The following is a 23,557-nucleotide window of genomic DNA, read 5'->3' as shown; positions in this document are numbered from 1 at the left end:
AACCTCCTTTATGGAAAAGAATTACTCTCAACTACTTAATCATGGAGTATCTTCCAGTATGTACCATTTTCCATGGAAAACGAGCAAATATGTGCTAGTCTCTTTAGTGTGTGTCTGAGAGAGACTTTTTGCTTGCACTGTAGAGTAATTTTGCCTTCTTTTAGAGGGTGTTCAAGAATAAGTACTTTCCAGTAATTGCTCTATGCAGAGTAAGAAACTGACCACATGTAGGAACAAAAATCACAGACTTTGGATAATTGCTTTGCAAGTTCTATATATTTTTTTCTTTTTTTTTCTTTTTTTTTGCAACAAGGCCACATTGTCTTGGACTGTGTTATTTTGCAGTCATTTTCATTCATCATTATATCATGAGTTAGAATGCAGCCCACCCCCACCTCCCAGGAAAAAAAATTGGCTTGAAGTCAACTTGACCTAGAGAGATGGGTTCAGCATTGCTGGGCTCACAGGTGTGTTAAGGGAGGCCCCTCCCCAGCATCGGACACTTTTGGTCAGGATTAACTCATATCAGCTTAGGTTTTAAAGGACTGAATTAGCTTATATAGTTGAATAGCCATAGGTAGTCCCATAGCTATAGGTTGAAAGCCAATAGGAGAGAGCTTTCCAAGATGATATAATTACCTCACTGCCTAACCCTTGACTAGACAGTAAAAATAAAACAGTCCACTCATGTGAAATGCTCGGAAGTGCGTTGCCAGGGAATGACAAAGAAAGGTACTTAAGGATAAGTTACCACCTGTCAACATGTGAACAGCACAAAATAGGTCTGCTAGTCTTTTGAAAGTCTACAGAGTTCATGACATGCCACACAGTGGTGACTGGTATTTGGGTTTAGCTGAGGTGGTCCCATTATCACACAGATCTGCAGACTTCTCTTAAAGTCTGAAGACCCATAGATGAATGATGAATGTTACCATTCGAAGTTACCATTTAAGTTGTATGGTCTTTGCTGTTAATTCTAATTTACAGTCTTCTTAAACATTCATCTGTGTTTCTCTCTGTTTCTGACACCTGTCTGTTCGCTGTGACCTGCTACGCCTTAGCAAAGGGTGACGTCTTTCACCTCAGACATCTTGTCTCTGTTAGACTGCTTCATCTTCACAATAGGATTTTCAGCCCATTAGAACAGCCACATAGGGATACCTTTCAGGCATTGTGAATGACTCAGAGTGCCAAAATACAAAACTAGATAATAAAAATGTGAAGTAAACTGAAGAACCAAAGGTCAAAAATGAACCAGTGAATGAGTGAACACATCAATAAATCATCAAATTTGGAAATGAACTGTAAAATTTTAGTATTCAGTAAAATTGTATTTCTGTACCAGTGTACCTATGTATTTATTTATTTATTCTTTCAATTTTATTCTTTTAGTCATTCCTCAGACAAAATAATGAAAACTCATGTGGTATCCTCTTCTGAATTTTCACCACTGTAATACTGCCGATCTCCAGAGTTCTATGAGTTTATTTGGTAGACCACTGAACATCACCACCAAACAACTACCCTCAGTGTTCCTACAAGAGCATAAATAAGGAACACAATTAACTTTTTGAATTTGTATTTTTCATGTAGATCCGAAATACTGGTTAAGAGAGTTAAATGGTGCATGCTCTTATATGTTATGATTCATATGACTGGAAAGCACCTAATTTCACTCTGGAATTGTTGCCCATCATATCACCTCCACTTATAAAGCTTGGAATCAAGAATTCATCCTGAACTCCCCCTGTTGTTTGACTACCAAATGAAAAAAAAAAATCAATTAAAATGAAAAAAAATCAACTAAATCTCCATTTTTCCTACTTCTGAAACATCCCAAGATTTAGATCCTCCCTCACAGACTTCTCAGCTGAAATTTGCATCCATGCCTCAGTCTGTTCACACCTTGAACGCAGCAAATCCATTCTGTCCGATTCACTGGCAAGATCACCCAACCAACTATAGCGTGTTCCAAATTCCCCTGCTGGACATCGCCATAGCACATCCTGGGAGCATATCCTCCCCACATTCATCAACCTCTGCTGCTTGTCAGTCAAACTCTGAATCATCAACATGATGATCCTTTTCTCCTGTAATGGCCTGCATGACCTTACACCCACTTAGACCTGTACTCCTCAGCTCCTCTACACTCCCAGTTTTAGCTTACATTCACAGGGAGACTGTGCCTCCACCAGTATTGCCTCCATACTCGTGGAAGTCCTTCTCTCACAGATTTGCAACTCCTATCCAACAGACTCCTACAAATATATATCGAAAAACTGTCAAGGGGTGAAGCCTTCTCCTAGTTTTCTTCACCTCTGTCCTCAAGTTATTATCTCTCCATTCTTCCTGTGTTTCTTCTTTTCTATCCTGAGATGCTTAATGTGCAGAATCTCTTGGGTGATGAACAGTGCATCCAAATAAAATCCATTACTTACTGTTATTACTGGAAAGGAGTCAGGATAGCTGTAAGTTAAGAATATGAGAAAAAACATCCAAAGTCAAGACACCGAGCCACTTTACGAGAATCTGCAAAAAAAGACTGGGCTGAACTCGAAGAGGGTAATCTATCATTAAAGTTATCTTGCCCTGTGTCACGGGTCCACAGTAATAACCCAGTATGAAAAGTACCATGCAACTCCTATTTTATCTTTATGTAGATGTAAAGAAAATGCGTGCAAGAGTTTTGAGAAGAACACTGTATATAAGGCTTTATAGGTCCTTAATAAAAAACGTCAATGTTCGATTACTCAAAAAAAAAAAGGAAAGAATTCCCCCCTCATCAAGTTTCCTATACTTACATGGACTTCTTCAAACTACTGACAAACTCCCTTATTTATAACAACACAAGGGCAAACACAAACACTAAAGTGCACACTAGAATACAACATTAGAACACAACAAGTGTACAGTCAATAGTGGTAATGTTTATAGACCCTCGCAACATATACCATGTTGTGAAAAGGAAAAAATGATTAATTTAGAAAATAGTTTTTGTCCTCTATCAGCATAATGGAATTAAAAGTATTGTGTCAGAAAATATATGGCAGATATGGAGACAGAATAGCAAAATAACATAAAATAAAAATAAAATAAAATAAAATAAAATAAGGAGCCTAAAAAAAATCAATAAATATATTTATAAAAAAATACAGTTGGATTTAAAGTCAGAACTGTAGCATGTGTATCTAAATGTAAGTGTATATTTTTATTCTTTTATTTAGTTATTTCTTCTTTTTATTTATTTCATTTTCATTTTGTCTCTGAATTTATTAAAAGAACTCTGCTTTCATAGTTAGAATATCCAATCAGTCCTATCAGGGAATCTTTCTGATCTAATGGCAACCCGATATCTGCTCATGGTTTCAATGGCAGCACACGTAAGATGCCAAGAGCGACGAAAGCAGGAGAGGGAGTTGTTTTTAAACGCCGTCTTAGTAAAGCGACTCTAGCTATTGCAGTGTGACCCTGCGTGCTCCGCATTACACAAAACCACTCACTCCAATGTCCTTAAAATTTCATTTGCTGGCAAAAGAGAAAGTCCAACTCAGTTGATAGACCTACTCAGCTGTTCCCACTGAAAATGTAGATTATGAAAGGACCAATATAAAAATATTTCAAATGTGCCTTTCTTCTCTTTTGCAAGTTAATGGTTACAACATATAGCTCTCTCATTTTCTCTGAGTTGTGATTACAGTGTAAAGCTGAGTTGTGCACATTCTGCAGCAGGTAATGTTTTTGATAGATCCAATACCTATATTTTATACTGTAAATTCAAGGAGAGCTTAGGAGTCTGTCAGAATCAATGCTAGAAGTGAAACAAAAATCTCCTGTTCATTTTCATACTCACTTTTCAGCCACTTTAACTTCCATGAATTTATATCTAAAGAGGAAAAGACATTTGGCACTGGCCTTTTTCATATTTTCTCTAAATTTTGGAATATTGGGTGAGCATCATTCTATGCAGTAGTCTTTCATGTACATGACTTTGATTCATAGTGACTGGCTCTAGAGGTATCTTGTGGAAGAGTGGATCTACTAGAGAAAAGAATACAAATTAGGGCACAACACATCAAGCGATTTTACACTTCATGAAACGCTGATCTGTTAGCTCCCACAGTTTCTCTGCTCTCATCGTATCAACATTACTGTTTAGACAACACAACCGAATGGGTGCCCATTACCTGCTGCTCTGCACCTGGCTAAATATAAATAGGCATTAAGCCTCTTATGGGAGAACCCTCTTATAAGTTCCTTTCCGTGAATAGTATCCGAGTATAGACCACACAAAGATACTTAAGTCAAAATCCCTTGCAGGTATTTAATTCTAAATGAGTAATTACTGGGTTTGTCAGTGTGTCTTAGTCTCCGAGTGTATGTGTTGGAGTGGTTCATTCGCGCCTTGGCTTTGGAGCGAGTCACATACCTGCGCCTCAGGCATACATAGCTACAGCAGTACCTAGCCTGAGAATCACAGAGTTTGTGGAACTTTCTTTTGCTTGGGGGGGGACTGACCAGACAGAGCCGCCAACATGTGTGACATGGGGGGACTCGATAACCTGGTGGCCAACACGGCCTACCTGAAAGCCCAAGGGGGTGATGACAAGGAGATGAAGAAACGTCGCCGGAGCCTTTCGCTGCCCAAACCAGAGCAGTGTGCAGCTCTGCGAGCTACTGTGGAAAAGGACTTTGAGTCCGTCTGTGAGAAGCAACCCATAGGGAAGAAATTGTTCAGGCAGTTCCTGGGTCAGGCAGGACCTGAGTATGCAAACGCTGCTGAGTTCCTGGATGATCTGAATGAATGGGAATTGACAGAAGATGCTGCCAAGAGCAAGGCTTGCACAAACATCATCAATAAGTTCTGCAAGGATGGCTCCAAGAATTTCCTGTCCTTCCTGACTGGAGATGTTGCTGAAAAGTGCAAAGCGGTGACGGACAAGGACTTCGAAGAAGTGATAGGCAGTAAGGTGAAAGAGGCCACCCGAGAGTTCCTGAAGGGCAAGCCCTTCACAGAGTACCAGACAAGCCCCTTCTTTGATAAGTTTCTGCAGTGGAAAGAGTATGAAAAGCAGCCTATCACTGAAAAATACTTCTACGAGTTTAGGACCCTAGGAAAAGGAGGTTTTGGGGAGGTAAGCAGGAACTTTGATGTTTTTGATGATAAAATATATCCCTCTTACTGAGATCTTGAGAATCCTTGACAAAATGATATGTATTGCAGTTAGCAAAGTTCATAACCTTTGCCTTGATAGATGAAAAATTAACAATGAATATCACCAAAATGCAGAAAATACTGGTTTTGTAACATTAGAGATCATGTATTACATTCTGAATCTGGAGCACTGATCTTGTGTCTTTGTACAGAAATCAGTAAGTTGACGCCTTTTACATGCAATTAAAGCAAAGCTACTCAAAGATTCTTCTCTTGCCAAGTTTTGGCTTTCAAATATATCTGTCTTGGGTGTTCTTGACCAGTTTGAGCCTCTAAGCTGAATCCTTTCTTCCAGGTGTGCGCTGTTCAAGTGAAGAACACTGGCCAGATGTATGCTTGCAAGAAGCTGGACAAGAAGCGTCTAAAAAAGAAACATGGTGAGAAGATGGCCCTTCTAGAGAAGAAGATCCTGGAGAAGGTGAACAGCCCATTCATTGTGACTCTGGCCTATGCCTATGACACCAAGACCCACCTCTGTCTGGTTATGAGCCTGATGAATGGAGGTGACCTCAAGTATCACATCTACAACATTGGCGAGAAGGGCATTGAGATGGACCGGGTCATTTACTACACAGCTCAGATAACCACGGGCATTATGCAGCTGCATGCAATGGACATTGTGTACCGTGACATGAAGCCAGAAAATGTGCTTCTGGACAGCCAGGGCCAGTGTCGTCTCTCAGATCTTGGTCTAGCAGTGGAATTGCCTGCTGGAAAGACCATCACCCAGAAGGTAAGCTTGAAATGCTCGTCCAGCCAACCTGTGAAATCTGTTCATGGTCTTAAAGATGTGTGTGAGCTGAGAGTGGCAAATAATTGATGGAGAGTATAGTATTGGTATTGATGTGAGATGGGAACCCTTCAGAATGTGACTGCTTTGATGACGCTGTGTCTGAACTGTAACAGTTATAATCTGGTGAAAACAATATAAAGGGAAGCTTAACAGAAGTGTTGGAATTTTAGACCACTCTCATCCTCTTTGCTTTGTGATGCAGGTATGGATCAGGATGGTGAAGGGTAAAAGTACAAGTATTTTGAGAATTCCATTCTGGGCTCTGTGTAGTCTACTGTACTTGTGGACCAAAGCCATGTTGTCCAGAAAGGTCGTAGTGGGTCACATTACACTAGCTTTACCCTTACATTGCAGGTTCTATGTCTCAGTGACTTTTTCTGGCTAAATCTATGGATTACTGCCCATGTTAGGATTATTCTGATGGTCCTCTATGTTATATAACCTCCTTGATCTCTGGTAACCAGTCATTGGTGCTATTTGAGTGAAGCCAAAGAAAGAATGTGTGCAGAGCGAGGAGGTGTGGTGTGCTCATGTACCCTGTTTGCCATTTGTCCTTCTAAGCCATTCAGCTCAGGGTTGAGGCTAATTAGGTACGGGCAGATTGTGAGGTCTGTAGCTAGGTGGGGAAGGACAGAAGCACCATTATAACATGATGCTCTTTTCTGGAGCGACTCAGAAAAAATTCAATTCAAAATAAGCAGGAAAATAAACATATATCATCATAATAATAAAACCATTTTAGGAAAAGGTGCCAGTAGCTATATTTCTCATCATTTCTTGGGTGCTAAAAATAAAAATACCATAGTATGCCATTAAGATTCATGAACTGATTAATGCGATAAATCAACAATACGATTTATTGTGACAGACATTGGAATGATTCATCAAAAGATGAAAACAGTTAATCCAATGAAAGAGAAATCATGGGGACTTCAAGTTAGAGCGACTGAGGCACAGACAGATGGAAATGAAAGGCATTGGTGCAGCTCTTTAAGACTGCCCGGCAGCCATCTGCTATTTAGAAACAGTCCATAAGCATTTTCTGTATTTCGAGAGAGAGAAGCCATTTGAAATATCCTCCCTGCAGTGCACAAATATTTTGATACGTATATTTTTACAGAAGAGAATGAGGAATAATCTTTTGATTGTCCTCCTATTTGACCAGATATGGGCAATGAGCAATGAGAGTATCTGTTTGATCATCCTCTTGATCATTTTCAAAGTTATCAAAACACGGTTATTGCAGCTGGTGCTAATATTGGATCTGTAAATAATGTAGATGTTACTTTAGGCATTTATGAAAAACATATTACTCCTTTGGACAAAGGCAAGCATTCTTGCTGAGGGTACATCTTTAATAATGTTCCCCTTTGATGGTCAGGTATTCATTAAACCCACACATTTACCTGTATTGCTTGTTATATAGTCTTTGTATACAGTGTCCAGAAACTGAGGTGTTACTGTAATGAAATTTATGCAGGAAAATCCACTTTCATTGATGTATTTATAGCATGCCCCCTTCCATAATCAAATGTGCTATTTCTTGCTATGTTATTAAGACTTAGTTAACTAGAATTCCCATTTTTCAAAGTACTAGGGCAGTAGAGTCAAATCTGCAGCCATCCAAATGAAACACACTTCTCATGGAGCTCCACTAAGCTCATTATCCAGTGCCCTTCTAGGGTCCCTAGTGTAGGCTGCAGCCCAAGCCTAACCACTCAGAGACTTGGTTGGCTTTAGGCTCCTGATCCTCTTACTTAAGAGGCATTACACAAATCTGTCTCTGATCAGAACACCAAACCCTCAAAGACTGGGCGGGGTGGAGGGCAGTATAAGCATTGCATCTACGATGTGTGTGCGTGCGTGTGTGTGTGTGTGTGTGTGTGTGTGTGTGCATGTGCGTGCCTCTATATTTGCATGTACTTTCTGCATAGAGGTACAGGTTTGTGCTTTGTGGTGCTTCTAGAACACCTTGGTGTATGTTTTTGCACATTTTGCATCTTGGCATCCTCACTAACAATGGCAAGAACATACAGGGTAAAACATTACTGCCTTGAAAACTGCATGTCAAATCTTTGCTCTTGTGACATGACTACGTGCCTGTGATGGAATGTCAGAGTGACTGATCTGGTCATTCCAGTGACACGGGAAACAAGGCACTTGGTGTTCGGTTTCATCCAATTAATTTTTTTTCTTTTCCTTGATGCAATCCTAATACCTAAACTGAGATTGTCAAAGTGCAGGTCAGACCTCATAAGCACCCTCTAAATATCAAAATCTTACCTGCATACATACCAGCTGGAGGCCCACAAAATCTCCTGGAACATCTCCAAAACAATTGCTTGATGTGAAGGATAAGGATGGCACAGACAAATGAATAGACATGAAACCTCCATATCAGACTGACATTCTTGCTTCCTTAAGTATGCTTTGCAAAAACATTTGTGTTTAATGGAGTCTGATCCCATGTAAGAAGATTAGAACTCAAAAGACCACCTTCTCTGCCATTCTCCATTCTGTGTTTGTGTGTGTGTGTGTGTGTGTGTGTGTGTGTGTGTGTGTGTGTGTGTGTATGTGTGTGTGCGTGTGCGTGTGTGTGATTGTGAGACAGAGAGAGAGACAGAGGGAGAGAGTAAACAAATATAATTTGCATGAACAGCATGTTTTCTCTTGTGCATTTAACTCTACTTTCATAAGTCAAGAAGTGTGTGTACTGCAAAGGTGACTCTCCAGTGGGGCCTAGGCTTGTTTGACTTTATGTAATCAGATGCTACACTACATCACCGTAAAGACACGCATGATTCTTGACAGTTAGCACAGGATTACAATTAAGCTTCTTCTCTCTGACTACTAGCTGAGCTCAAGTAGGAGCAGTGGATGGAGTACTGTTTACATAATATGCCATACCGCTGAGGATAAACTATTTTCAGTGCTGTCTGCTGAAGGAAGAGCTTCTTGTCTTTATATACATATGTATATTTAAATAAGAAAAGGCAAATGTGTTCAGTAAATCATAGACATTCATAACAGAAAACTCTATTGTTAGATGAGATATGGGAGTTTTGCAACAGAGTCGGTGAAAGTTAACGTTAAAAAAAAAGAGGAGAACCTTAGGAACTCACAACAAGAACCATGCTGTTGTTCCACACAAAGCATTGATACAGTAGGTTGGAGATTAAACTGGAAGTGGAAGTTGTGTAGTGTCATAAAAAGTGGTGTCCATTTCTCCCTCTCTCACTTTCACACCTTTTTGTCATTCAGGCTGGGATTGTCCATCTCTCCTGTCTTCACTTTTCTGTCTTCTCATACTTTGAGGAGGGGACTGTCCATCTCTCATTTCTTCACTTTTTTGTTCTCTTGTCTGTCAGGCTGGTACTGGTGCTTACATGGCCCCTGAGATCTTGACTGACATTCCATACCGAACATCAGTGGACTGGTGGGCTCTAGGCTGCAGTATCTATGAGATGGTTGCTGGCTACACCCCTTTCAAAGGACCCGATGCTAAGAAGGAGAAAGTGGAGAAAGAAGAGGTGCAGCGCCGCATCATCAACGAAGAACCCAAGTTTGAGCACAAGAACTTTGATGCTGCCACCAAGGATATCATCCAACAGTTCCTCAAGAAGAAGATAGATGAACGTCTTGGCTGCAAGTAAGCCTTCCTTCCCTGTAGGGTACTAATGGAAATGCATCCACACCATGATTTACTGTTGTCTGTTGAACTCCATACATGTAAATAACTACTCTTGCAATTATATATTCTCATTGTGTAACTATATATGACAGAAGTCCTTTCCCTCTTCCGTTTGGCTCTGTTCCTAGACATAATTCTGTAGGTAGCTGTGAAATTCACTCTCTCTTAAGTTCAGTTTATGACCATACATTACATCTCATTGTGTTCTCTGTAGGGGTGATGACCCTAGGAAGCACGAGTGGTTCAAGTCCATCAACTTCGCTCGTTTGGAGGCTGGCGTCATCCAGCCACCCTGGGTACCCAAGCCTAACGTTGTCTATGCCAAGGACACCGGTGACATTGCTGAGTTCTCCGAGATCAAGGGAATTGAGTTTGACGCCAAAGACGACAAGTTCTTCAAGGAGTTTAGCACAGGTGCAGTGCCCATCGCTTGGCAACAGGAGATGATTGACACTGGACTCTTTGACGAGCTCAGCGACCCCAACCGGAAAGAGTCTGCCGCTGGTCTGGATGATGAGAAGAAATCAGGCACCTGCACACTCCTGTGAGGGAGGCAGTTCAGCCACACAGTGTATAAATATTACATGCTACATAAATGATAATACATACATCACTAATTAAACTATCCATGAAGTCGGAGAAAAGAAAAGCACCGCATGAAAGAGGTGGAACATCTGTCATGTTGTAGGGTAGGCGCGCTTGTTCTTTTTGCTTTAACTTACTTATCAGATGCAGGAACATTGAGCTTGAGGAAGGTTCTAGAACAGGCCTGGCATGGTGGACCAAGCTCCGGACCAGGGAGGAAAGCGGATCGGAGACCTCTTTCTCTGCAATACCTCACGGCTGTGTCTCACGATGTAGTGCACCACCCATCAAAGCGGTGCAAGCAATAACAACAGTTTTGAATGACAAGATGTTGTCTTAGAAGAGTAGTTTAATAATATCAGACCTCTTTCAGGGACTGTGTCAGAGAAAATATCATTTGATACCTACACTTTGAGTGTTTTGGGTCAGGAGATCAGCAGACGCAGAGATTGATTGCATGGAACCAATCGCATATAGGCAGAAATGATTGGAAAGAATATGACTGCACCAAAGTCCACCAGATGTCTCTTCCAAACATTCCTTGCCTTGTCAAGAGCACAGTTTACCATTTAGATCAAAATAGTGTCCATGAGTTTAATATTGCACATGTCCCTATTACAGTGTTACAGGTTAACTATTATTATATTAACTAAATCTAAATGGAAAATAAAGTTATATTTTTGCAAAAAAAGTGCATTCAGGTAAAATGTTAACAGCCTGCTCATTACACTGCATAGCTGTATAATTATCTGATGTAATGCAGGTATGTAGCTGTGACTTGCAATGACCTCAGACCTCCACAGCTGTGATGCAAAATCACTGAGTTTGATATCAGGTTCAACTCAGCTGAAGCACTTAGTTTTTTTTTTTTAATAACAGCTGTGTATAAAGATGTACATACATGTTCTGAATGGAATGAATCCAAAGAGCTTAGATTGTTTAATAGGGTAAAAGTGAAACAGGATATATCGTGGTAAAAAGCAAGAAATTCTCTTCACTTTGGGCTTTGTTACTTCTGTACTATAGTACCTCACTGGAAGTGGTGTGTAGCTGTATTATGTCTCTCCAGCTGCATAACCCAAACTCCTCCTATGTCACTCAGTGTTGCTGGTTGCATGGTGCTGAATAAGGACATCAGCAAAGCGAAATAAATGGTGCAATCCTGGAAAACTTTCCATTTCAATTTTATTTTCATTGTGATAGTAATTTGAAATCCCTAACTTACTGCTGTCCTTTCTCAGGGCTAAGATTTATTTGTATAAGAGTTAAGCTTTCCATATCTTTGCCAGTGTTCAGTTTTTACTATATATGTGTGACGTACATAATGCTATGTGATATATGTAACTGTAAATATAATGCGAGAGGAGAACTTTACATAGGAATGTCAGACATTCAACAGGAACTTGCCCTCACCTTGAATTACTTGAATGAATAAAACATGTTTGTCTTTTACAGACTTTTCCCACTTTTTTTATTTTATTGTGGCCCTCTTTTGCTGGTCCTTTATTCTTGTCCAGAGAAAGTGGTGAGTTTGTCTGTGTGTGTGTGTGTGTGTGTGTGTGTGTGTGCATGCGCACAAGCTGCATTTGCTACTGTAGTAGGAAATCTGAAAAATCATTATATTAAAAAACTAAGGACCCTTCACAAAGCCTACAATGTTGACCAAATTACATCCATAGTCTCCTCACAGGCTACCTAAAAAGTCCTGGGCAGATTTTCAGAGTGCCACACTTAGCTTATAAGACGATAATCTGTTTTACAGTGGCGTACTCAAAGCAACCTCTAATCCCTGTAACCCAAAGCCTCTTTTATATCCACAAGATGAGTGACTTTGACAAAAGAGTGATTTCTGATCTTTTTTCAAAACTACCCAATAAAACAAACTGCTATAAATTTACAACACAATAGAAAAAGGGTGGCCACAAATTAATCATTAGTGCCAATGGTCTACTGGCAGTGTAGTGATTAACGATATATTGACTGCACAGTATAAAGGACAAATGTCCATTAGGCATAGGCTTATATTCTTACTTTACCTGAAGCTGTATTTTTAAGGAGAGAGAGAGAGAGAGAGAGAGAGAGAGAGAGAGAGAGAGAGAGAGAGAGAGAGAGAGAGAGAAACCCCACACCCACCCACCACACTCTGTCAGTCTCTATCCTTTAATGCTGAAAATGAGCTTATGCAGAGACAAGAGACAGAAAGAGTGACAGTGACTTTCAAAAAAAGCATCTAATAAAATAATGTAACTATGCATGTGAACTGCATGCTCCACCTACAAAACAAATCTCTCTCTCTCTCTCTCTCTTTCTCTGAGTGTGTGTGCGTACGTGTATGTGTCCACGAGGAAGTTAGCTAAGGATACCAGATAGAAGAGAAACGGCTTTGTGTACGTAATCCATAAACACACAGGAATGCATAAACCTAACAGTGACAAGAATGAGAAACAAAGACACAATTTATGCACCTGTTGGATAGTACCTTTAATGGTTCTGGAAGTTAACCATGAGGAAGGAACTGCACCCTTCGGGAGCTTCCCTCTCACGTCACCTCGCTGTGAATGGAGAGCTTAAGAGATAGCGCCGAACAGACGAGCAAATACCCCCGGATAAAGCCGAGGAGCTAATCAGTTGACGCAAACGACTGCTTTATTGATAGCTATCAACCGGATGAGACAGTTGTCCGCGTAGGTCATCAAGAAGCCACACTGCTCCCAATTCTAACAATCTGCTCAGTGTTCAGCTGATCTCACCACAATGTCCTTTGTGCCAAGAGGATGTTTCGAGGCAAATACAGTAGACTGAAATAGCCTGCGTTGGTATGGGAGTACTCGGCTCCTATAATTTTTTTTTTTTTTCATAATTAATTATAATCATATTATCATCTAATAAATCGAAATCTTTTTGGGTAAGTATGGTAAATTGTACACATATCCATTTTAGTATGATTTACATCACAGCAATACATGGGGTTAGTGCTGTACTTAAGCGTGACAATGAGGAGACAGAATCAGAATCACTTTACTCGCCATATCTGAAGGAAACGGTGGAATTTGTCCGCCACAATATACGCTTTTTAAAAGATCACATACAGCATTCAACATATATGCAAACAAGCATAAAATAAGTGGGAGTTAAATAAGTAAAATCGATTATGAAGGAAATGAATAAGAACATAAGTAAACATATATTTGGCTATAACATACGAGTGAGGGATTGATGTGCCTGAATCTAAAAAATGTGCCTAATGTGATATAAAATACTCGACTTTGCAGTAATGTAATACTGTGGTGTGCAGAATTTTTTCTGTCACGTTTACAATCTGAGGGAGGACCGGGGGCAGGCACGGGGCGCAGAGTGAGTTAAGGGCGCTCATTTAGCAGGCCTCGGATTAAAACCTGTTGAGATGTCGTATCGTGCGGATCATGGTGGCTCTGTAACATCTCAGCGGTAGCCGCATGGCAAAGAGCTGGCTGCTTGGGTATGAGGAGCTCTCCCCCTAGCTCTTGCAGTGTCCAGGGACTTGATAAGGGGTCAACTCTGATCTTCTCTGACAGAGAGCTGTGTTATGTGGTAAGTGGTATTGGTGTTCTGTGCAGCGTTAGCGTTTTGACCCATGAAGGTACATGGACGGATAGCCTTCTATATTCCATAGACTTCCAAATGTGCGACATCCTTGGCACATTTATTAAACTGGTTATGTTGGATGCAATAATTCTTTTCTTAATAGTAAAATTGTGGTTGTAGAAATACACATATTAATTTAAGATGCTGACTGGCCCCAATTTCTCATTCACGCCCTGATGGGAGTCTCCTTGCACTCACGTGACATCCTTACTTCAACATGTTAACGTCGCCCCCGTGTGGACTCAACACACCAAAACACTATGTTACACCAGTCCCTTGTCAAAATGACCTTTATTAGAAAATATTAGACAGGTCGTAAAGTATCTGCACAAATCAAGATTCCTACAGAGGTCATGAAAAAAATAATTTGTTTCATACACATATTTGTTCAAATTCAATTTCCCCTGTGTGAAAAGCTTCTTCAAAATGCTGTTAGTACTTTTACGGTGGTCAGAAATATAAACCTGCATCTTTCTTGAGAAAACAAAAAAATGAACCTGGGGCATTTAGTAAAAATGCACAAGTTACTGAAAAAGTCAAGTGAAACACTGTTTAAAATCGTTATCATCTTCTCACAAAGACCACTGAAGTTATTATTCTGCCTCTTTGCCATTTTCTTAGCTTCACTGTATTAATTCACAGTTCTGTGTTGTTTTGTCAAAGGAGAACTAAGTTTGTTGGGATTTACAACAGAAAAATCAGTGCGTGGTTTCATAAAATATTGCAGAAAAGGACAGCACAAAACAGAAGAAGACAAAAACACAAAAAAAAACAGCAGTGAGAGAGAGAGAAAAAAGAGAGATAGAGAAACAAACTACAGAAACTCTCAACATATCACAAAAGTCTTTACATGCCCTGTATATGGCACAAATGTCATTGTATTCAAGCTCTTCTTCTTCAAAAGAAAACTGCAGCATAAAGGTGTGAGAGGGATCTGTGATTGTATTTGACTCTGAGTCACCGTAAGCTTGCCCAGGGTTTATGGGGCTGCTTATGCCATGTAACAGGAGATTTTTTTATTTGACTCGTTGTTGGGTTTATTCAGTGGCTGTATGATAAAAGATACGAGAAGAATCAAAAATTACATTTTGGCTCCACCTCTTTCATAATGTCTGCCGAATGCCAACTCCACCACTACTCCGTGACCATCACCCTGAAGGTGACACGACCGAGGAACTTGTCACGGTCATCATTGTTACGCAAGTCAGTACCTTCTACCCTGCACTCCATCAATACCTCCTTGTTATAGTCCTCCTTCCTCAACAACAGCTTCACAGCAACCAGAGGTTGAACATACCCCACCTTCAGAGAAAGACACAGTGAGAAACCAGGAGACAGCATAAATGTTTGGTTTTACAGAACAACAGTCATCTAACTGAAAGACATCCACACAGGTAGTTCTCACATGTGCTTTTTTTCCATAGTATGGGAAGTACATTTTGTCGATATGCCCCTCACTGGGGAAGTACATCATCTGCAAGGGGCTCTCTGTCTAAAAAAAAAAAAAAAAAAAAAGAGAGAGAAATTTGCTTTCTTTTGTCTGTTCTGAAATATTATATAATTGTGTTCCATCCCCCCAGTACCCAAAACAACATTCACAACACAGATTTTCACATGCAAATGCATGAAAACACTTGCTCTAGGCTCTGACAATTATTACACTTCACAAAGGGACGCTTAAGATGCTGATTTTGACGCTTTATATTGTGTTGTCCAGAAGAGGGCAGCAAAGCTCCATTTTTCGTATTATAGTCAAACTAAGTTCAAACACATTACTCTCTTTTAAACCTTATCCCAACAATTTTATTGCATGGTGTATGTGATGGATGTTTGAAAACCAATAGCTTCAGCAAGATACACAAAGATAGCTCAGCACATTAGCATTGTCTTGAATGTTTAAGTCTGTCAGTGGTTATGCACGGCCTCTACCTAAAAAGTATACTCTAAGTACGAATGGGGATTACCGAAGGGTGTGTTCCACAGAATCAAAGTGAGAGAGAAAAGAGCATCACAAAGTGATCTTACCCATCACTTTACTAGGGAATTCAACTGGCAGAATGCAAGAGACATAACAAGAGAAACAAAAAGGAGAAAAAACACGCTCATGAAAAAAACGACAGGACCCGAAACAAAGGCAAGGCAGGGAGGCAAACACAGACATGCTCTCAGAACAGAACAGGAAGTGAAGCTACCATGGGCAGTTCTGACCCTTGGTTCATTATTTTCAAAGCTGTCCATGTTAACTTTAATAAGAAAATGCAAGACTTGTTTTGAAAACACCCACTGATCTCTACTAACTATGCAAACACATACAGGGTTGTTTCTTGGATATGTTCATGGATTAAACTGAAGATACTTTTGTCAAGAGTTGCATTCTGAATGAATTTCCATTTACAATGTTGTTTTGACCTGAGCTGATTTAAATCCTTAGCTGAGGGACTTACTGATGCTGTATTGTATAGGTTCAACTCATTCAAATAAGGCAAAACCATGGTTATGTTGCTACATGAAGGTGACCTAAACTCGAACCAGTCACTTACCTTGGCTGTGCAGTTAATGTATGGATCCCCACGTGGTTTCAGACCAATAATCTGTAAATTAAGAGCAGTTGTGACAGAACAAGTGTGACAGTTTATCAATGTTGTATCAATTTATAAGTCTATCTGTCTAATCTCTCTCTCTCTGACTGTATGTGTATATACAGCCCTGGAAGAAATTAAGAGACCACTCCAAATGTCTCTTAAATGAGCATCTCTACATGTATGGCAGCCATTCCATTCCAGTGTCTGTTGAATTCCAACACAATTACACCTGATTCTACTTACTGAGGCACTGATTAGGTGATCATCTGAACCAAATCTTACATAAGAAAAAAGAAAAAAACCTCTTCATTGATGACAAGCAAAGAAGAGCCAGGCTGAGGTTTGCAAAAGACCATAAGGATTGGACTGTAGAGGACTGGAGTAAGGTCATCTTCTCTGAGTCCAATTTTCAGCTCTACCCGACACCTGGTCGTCTAATGGTTAGACGGAGATCTGGAGAGGCCTACAAGCCACAGCGTCTTGCACACACTGTGACATTTTGGATCTGGGGGTGCTTCAGCAAGGCTGGAACTGGGCAGATTTGTCTTTGCAAAGGGCGCATGAATCAAGCCAAGTATAAGGTTATCCTGGAAGAAAGCTTGCTCCCTTCTGCTCATACAGTGTTCCCCAGCTCTGAGGATTGGCTTTTCCATCAGGACAATGCTACATGCCACACAGCCAGGTCAATCAAGGTGTGGATGGAGGACCACCAGATCAAGACCCTGTCATGGCCGGCCCAATCTCCAGACCTGAACCCCACTGAAAACCTCTGGAATGTGATCAAGAGGAAGATGGATGGTCACAGGCCATCAAACAAAGCTGAGCTCCTTGGATTTTTGCGCCAGGAGTGGCAAAAAGTCACCCAACAGCAATGTGAAAGACTGGTGGAGAGCATGCCTAGACGCATGAAAGATGTGATTAAAAATCAAGGTTATTCCACCAAATACTGATTTCTGAACTCTTCCTAAGTTAAAACATTAATATTGTGGTGTTTAAAAATAAATATGACCTTGTTTTCTTTGCATTATTCGAGGTCTGAAAACACTGCATCTTTTTTTGTTATTTTGACCAGTTGTCCATTTTCTGCAAATAAATGCTTTAAAATCACAATATTTTTATTTGGGAGAAATGTTGTCAGCAGTTCATAGAATAAAACAAAAATGTTCGTTTTACTCAAACACATACCTATACATAGTTAAACCAGACAAACTGATCATTTTGCAGTGGTCTCAATTTTTTCCAGAGCTGTATATGTATACATAGAAACTGAGGCATTGATATAGCGGGCGTAGACTCACCCTGTTCATCTTGAGAAGCACGCAGGGTTTTCCCTCTGCATATCCAAACATGTTGTCAGCCAAGCCAGAGCAGAAACCGAGAGAGCTCCTCTTAAACTGGCAGGCTTTCTTCGGGGATTCAGCGTCCTGCTCAAAGTATTTGCCTGCCACGCACAGCTCGTTCTTGTCCTGCTCTGTGTCATTGTATTCTGGTGGAAGTGGTGGGGGGGGGGTTGTCAGACATGCCGCTTTTGCGTTTCACCCACTTAAAGCTTTGGCTCTAGTATATGTGTGTGTGTGTGTGAGAGAGAGAGAGAGAGGAAGAGAAGGAGAGGTGGCAGAGAAGACTTACGTTGCAGGAAGGACTCCAGGTGCTGGATATATGGAGCATACTTTAGTGGATCTGACATGCTGTAGACTATGTCCAAAGACTTTGGCGTGATCACCAACCCTGGAAAATGCAACATGATATCAATTATATAACTGAAACTGTATTAATAAATTGAATTTCCATGTACTATGCAATAAATCTGTGTAGAAATAGAAAGTGCCCTGTGTTAACAATGAATGTTATTGGATCTCTACTACAAACAACTGACCAGGAGTAGGGACACGGTCACGGTATCTTGGGGTATTTTCATCCAACGTCTGGAGCATAACCCACATGGTAAAAGAGAACATCGCAGCCAAGAACGCATAGAAGACCACATAGAAGAGCAAAATAAGACCTGAAAGGAGTTCATTTATTTGGGTGAAAATGGCACATTTATTCTTGGTTTAGAGTTGTATTCCTACTGTCCGAGACCAGCTAAGTTGATATAATGACCTGTTTTGACATTATTTACACTCCAGTTATCTGATAAACTTTGTACTAGGTAATATTTGTAAAATATATGGCAGATCAGTTCAGCACACCTTGGTTGAATACTCTTGCAAACCTGTTGGATGTTGACTCTTCCTCAGAAAATCTGAAGACTAGTAGGCCCCTGTCAAAGCTTCCTATTATTTTCTACCTAATGAAGCAATGTGTGTCTGTTCTGCTCTTCAGTCAGTCAGGAGTGGAGGAGGGGACTGGGGCAGAGTTGATTTCAGTTAACATGATGTTATTTCACCGGACTTCCAAATGATCTGATCTGAGACACCACGATACGTGATCCTAGACTGAGTATGCCTGCTCCAACGATATGTGCCTTTCTCAGAAGTAAACCAGCGTTTTCTGTCAGAAAAAAGGATATAAACGCTAATACTATGGAAGTTAACAGGAGGATGAAACAGCATTCAAACAGATGGGTGTACAAGCGCACGTTTATGCATGGAGTGCAGATAATCAAAATGAGCTCGCAGGTGCTCCATCATAGAAATAGTAACTCGTGTTTTCCTTTTTTCAAGAACAAAAAACCCTCACTTAAACATTTTAGTGTGGTCACCGACACAAATGTCAGCATGATTTAACAGTGTTATGGTGTTGAGCAGGCTGTTAATCCGTAATTCAAAATCGAGATATGTATTGGTTTTAGCCTAAATTATTCCTTAAAAATGAACACGAGAATCCCACATATATGTTGCTGGTTTACAAAGTTAAACTGGTATAGTAGTGTCCCCCATCTCACCTTGCTAGAAAAAATCATTTCAAAAGGTTCACGTCACAACCAATATAAATAAGTTACAGGTAAATTATTAGCCGACATTATATGGATTTACTGATGGCAGTGAGTCACACAACACAACAGTAGCTTTTAGTGGCAGTCTTTCGCTCTTAATGACAAATGGTTGTTTATGATAATTAAATTGCCCTGATTCTCTCGTCAAAATCCAAACGTAAAACAATTAAGCTGCAGTTTCCATATCCGAACAATCAAATTCCATAATTCCAGAAAAATGCCTATTTTTTTTTTTTCTGTCATGAGTGCTGTACAAAAAAGACACAGACCTAGAGAAAATGACTGACAGTCAGTCTGCAGAAATGACAGTAAGAGTATAGTGTGTCATGTTACACGAATGTGTTTTTAGACTGACTCGTCACCCCGTTTTTCCTGGACATTTTTTGAGTTCAAACCAGCAACCTCTTGTTCCTTACCCCAACTGCTGGCGGTGCGACCCACGAACTCTCCTGTTCTTGGATTGTAGAGAAAATCTTTCCAGCTGGTCTGTGGTTCTTTCTCTTCTTCTGGTTTATGCTCCTTTTCAATAAACATCGTGAAGTTTTCGTGGGATGTTGTGGCAGAGAAACGTGGAGATAGTGAAATTAAGGTGTTGCTGGGTGAAGTGTGATATGAGTTGCAGGAACGGTCAGAGAAAAGTCTCTGACGTTTCACAGCGGCGGCACGGTATCCAAACTCGTCCCACAAAGCTGGCCGACTTCAGCGAATCAGACCCGTGGGGGAAGGGGAGAGGGCTTTATTGGCGCGCAAGCGCAATAATTCTTTCCCCAAATTCTCGAAATTTTACATGATTGTTATGTGGTGGGAAGATAAATAAACCTAAAATATGGGAATGGATAAGTGGTTTAAAATGTCCATAGCTGCTAACTTAGACTAGGTTCAACGTCGTCATTTAGGGCATTGATCAATTTTTTTGTGTCGAAAAGGTCGCTTTTCATGCTGAATGTCTAGGCCTACTGTTCTTGCTAAATGTCAAAGTTCCTCGTGTGCTATGCAAAACGAATGTAAAATGCAGTGCATCAGAAGTGTATTTTTGGTATGTTTATTCGTGCTACATTTTTAAGGTTTGCATAGCCCTTAGGACAGACTCCATCACATGGGAGTAGCGCCTCTGTAGTTCCTAATACACACTACATAAAGCGATGACGGTTTTAAGACATGGAAGATGCACTAACGACATAGCTCTGACTGAATATCGACAGAACAGGCTATGGTTCGTCCTCCAGTGAGTAGAACGCTATATCCAGTAATGTAATGTGTTAATGAATGGTATTCACTTACTGATAAGCTGACAGGCTCTTACCAGACGGATTGTCTATAAAGTGAACATTCTCATGCACCGTGACATCATGCTGAGTTCAGCAGGCAGGGAAATCAGGAGAAAAGATTAAGACCCGTCACTCATATATCACCTTCATTTTATTAAAGTTAAATCAACTCTAAATGTGAATAATAAAATAGAGAATACACATGTGGACATAAAGAGGTCAAAATTCGTTGAACAATTTCACCTGAAATTTGCGGTGCTTGACGTTCCTCGGCAGGACTCCAGGCAGTGAATCGGGTCGTAAAACTAAGGGAAGCAGACATTCAAAATACATTATTAATGACAGAAAAGTAAAATAATAATAATAATAATAATAATGATGAAGATATATTGAATGGCATGTAACTGAACTTTAATCGGTTCAAAAAGGTCTTACTTACTTACTTAATTTACCATATACATGGTGGGATTTACCATACTTCATTTACTTATTTTACTATACACCATGTGGGCGGAGTGAGTGAACAGCGCCCCCCCAATTTCATGTCATTACCACATCACGCACCTAAACCTCACAACCAGCCGGCTAGGCTAGGCCTACTATCTGCTCATGCGAGCTATGGCAAGCGACGGGTAGCAACCTCACAAATTAAGAATTCCGATATTAATTACAATGAGTATTATTACCAATAGCCAAGGATTGGTTAGGATCCCTGGTTGTATTTCCTATAGGTCTATATCAAATGATCAATCATTAAGCAGGCGCAATAACTGACAATAATTGGCTGCTAAGGATCAGTATTCGGAATACAGTTCCGTAGAAACGTCAGAGATCAAAGAATGTAGCTGAAATCTTGCACAGAGACATAAGAAAATCACGAATGAATAAATAAATACAGGGGTATAATTAGGGTCCAAATACATTTGGGGTACATTTGGTAGTGGTAGTTTTTTTATGGAAAAATACTCCGTTGGTTAATTCTTTACACTGTTTACATTAATTTGAATAAGTCAGGATTTACTTTGTGAATGCTTAACATGTGGAATTTTGTCGTAGTTGAGAACTGTACAGAACCCCCACCACCCGCCTATAAAAATGGGAATCCTTGGTGACGTCATTCACATTCGGCGATTGAAGAGTAAAACCAGTGGACAACGTAGAGACACAAGTTTCTTCGTAGTATGTGTGACTGGGCGGACCGTCTGGACACGGCTTCGTCAACATTCAAGCGCTGCTGACATCTAAAACACAATAATGGAAAGAATTCACATTCCGTACATTGAAAGTATACAAGAGGAAGACAGTGGTCTGAAACGCTTTGCTATTCGTTTTTTTTTGACCAACCAGCCTTACGACCTCATACATTGCATACGTTTTATATCAACAGAGACCAGTGGTGGATTTCACATTTCGTAACATAGTCAGATATTACTTAATTATGAAGCATTCTTACATGACGCACGTAGATACGCGCTGTTTAGTTACGGATCTCTATTACGTGCACGGGAGCACATATAATCCAAATAGTGTGTCAATCTATTTAAAAACTCGTTATCTTAGAACAAATTATAGATCCTTGATTGTGGTAAATTTAACTTACGTCAGAGTTATTAAAGGAACTGAAAGGTCCTTTTAAAGGCGATTGACGGTGGCATGGTAAGGTGTCATGGCTAGCCTCCCGAAAACCTAATGTTAGCCAGGAAACACATACACAACGTCTAAATGGCAAAATTGTGTATCGTTCAACACCAATGTAGTGGATCAGAGAGAATGTCATCACAGAGTGTTGAGGAATGAATCCATCCTCTGTTGGAACGTCAGTCAGCATTATATTTGCATGCCATTGCTGCATAGCTGTCGGCGCATGAGACCATAATGGGGAAGTGTTGGTAACTGCAGAGGGTGTCTCGCTAAATGTGAGCACAAAAGAGTTATATAACGACACCTCAATTATTCAGAGGTTGAATGAGATGAGAGTGGATCTACAGAGGCAGGCAGTGCACACTGCTGGTGCTATCAGAGAAAAGATATCTGTGTGAAACTCAAACAAAGGTGAATTTAAACCTGCTTTGGAAACATGCACAGATAGCACACTCATCATACACACACACACACACACACACAGAGGGAGAGTGAATGGAAAAATCATGCATTTGTGTGTGTGTGTGTATTGAGCTTGTCTTCTGTGTCCTCAAATGCACAGAAGATTTGATCAGTAGCAATGCAGGAATTTGTGAATACCTTACTTTGTCCAGACAGTTTGAGGAAACAGAATAGTTAAGTTAGTTCATTTTTGCAAGATTGTCTCTAAAAACACTGTGTGATCTCCTAAAAGGTTTGTGGATATTAGGGGAAAAAAATATTCTAATTCTAAACATTCATTTGAGTTTGAGCTGAGACACAAAATACTGAATTATAATGACAGTGAGCAGCTGGATTCCAATCTAGGGCTTGGTGGCAGTCTACAAATGGCACCCACTGAAAGGTCAGTGATCAGATATTCATTTTATCAGTGGATCTACAAGACTCTTAGCACTGATTCAAAGTAGACTGGTTCTGAAAATTGTGAAGTGTTGGGCAGATGAAATGGTATAAAATACCTGATTCCAAAGTCACCAAGTTCAGTTCATTCATGAAACTGAATGATGTGACTGATATTTGGATGTATTCCTAACTGTGTTCAAATTACCATCTAAAATACCATGGCTTTTACTCGTGACATGCACAGTGTTAGATACTGCTAGCAGAAAACATGCATCTGGTTGGTTAAGAATTTACACTGAAGTAAAACCATTTGGACATTGTTAATTGTCACATATAAATACCTAAATTGCCCCTCACTGTCGTGTAAGGGAGGTAAACGG

The 23,557-nt window shown here is 40.1% G+C and overlaps 2 protein-coding genes across 2 annotated transcripts; one reads left to right on the top strand and one right to left on the bottom strand.

Annotated features, from left to right (window-relative positions):
• The first annotated feature begins 4,532 nt into the window (after window positions 1–4,532).
• On the top strand, window positions 4,533–10,244 carry grk7a (G protein-coupled receptor kinase 7a). The gene is made up of 4 exons (XM_030774495.1): window positions 4,533–5,132; window positions 5,508–5,945; window positions 9,374–9,654; window positions 9,911–10,244. Exons 1-4 carry the CDS (start codon window positions 4,533–4,535, stop codon window positions 10,242–10,244), a joined length of 1,653 nt encoding a protein of 550 aa, XP_030630355.1.
• A 3,935-nt stretch (window positions 10,245–14,179) lies between these two features.
• On the bottom strand, window positions 14,180–20,049 carry atp1b3a (ATPase Na+/K+ transporting subunit beta 3a). Its single transcript, XM_030774503.1, has 7 exons — window positions 19,842–20,049; window positions 18,364–18,492; window positions 18,117–18,215; window positions 17,786–17,973; window positions 16,446–16,496; window positions 15,311–15,397; window positions 14,180–15,207 (listed from the first exon to the last, which is right to left on the bottom strand). Exons 1-7 carry the CDS (start codon window positions 19,957–19,959, stop codon window positions 15,040–15,042), a joined length of 840 nt encoding a protein of 279 aa, XP_030630363.1. The 5' UTR covers window positions 19,960–20,049; the 3' UTR covers window positions 14,180–15,039.
• Window positions 20,050–23,557: the final 3,508 nt, after the last annotated feature.

The sequence above is a fragment of the Chanos chanos genome, chromosome 5 (assembly GCF_902362185.1).
Source record: "Chanos chanos chromosome 5, fChaCha1.1, whole genome shotgun sequence".
NCBI classification, from domain to species: domain Eukaryota; kingdom Metazoa; phylum Chordata; class Actinopteri; order Gonorynchiformes; family Chanidae; genus Chanos; species Chanos chanos.
The sequence above is the reverse complement of the archived record's forward strand: the minus strand, read 5'-3'. Positions and strand labels throughout refer to the sequence as shown.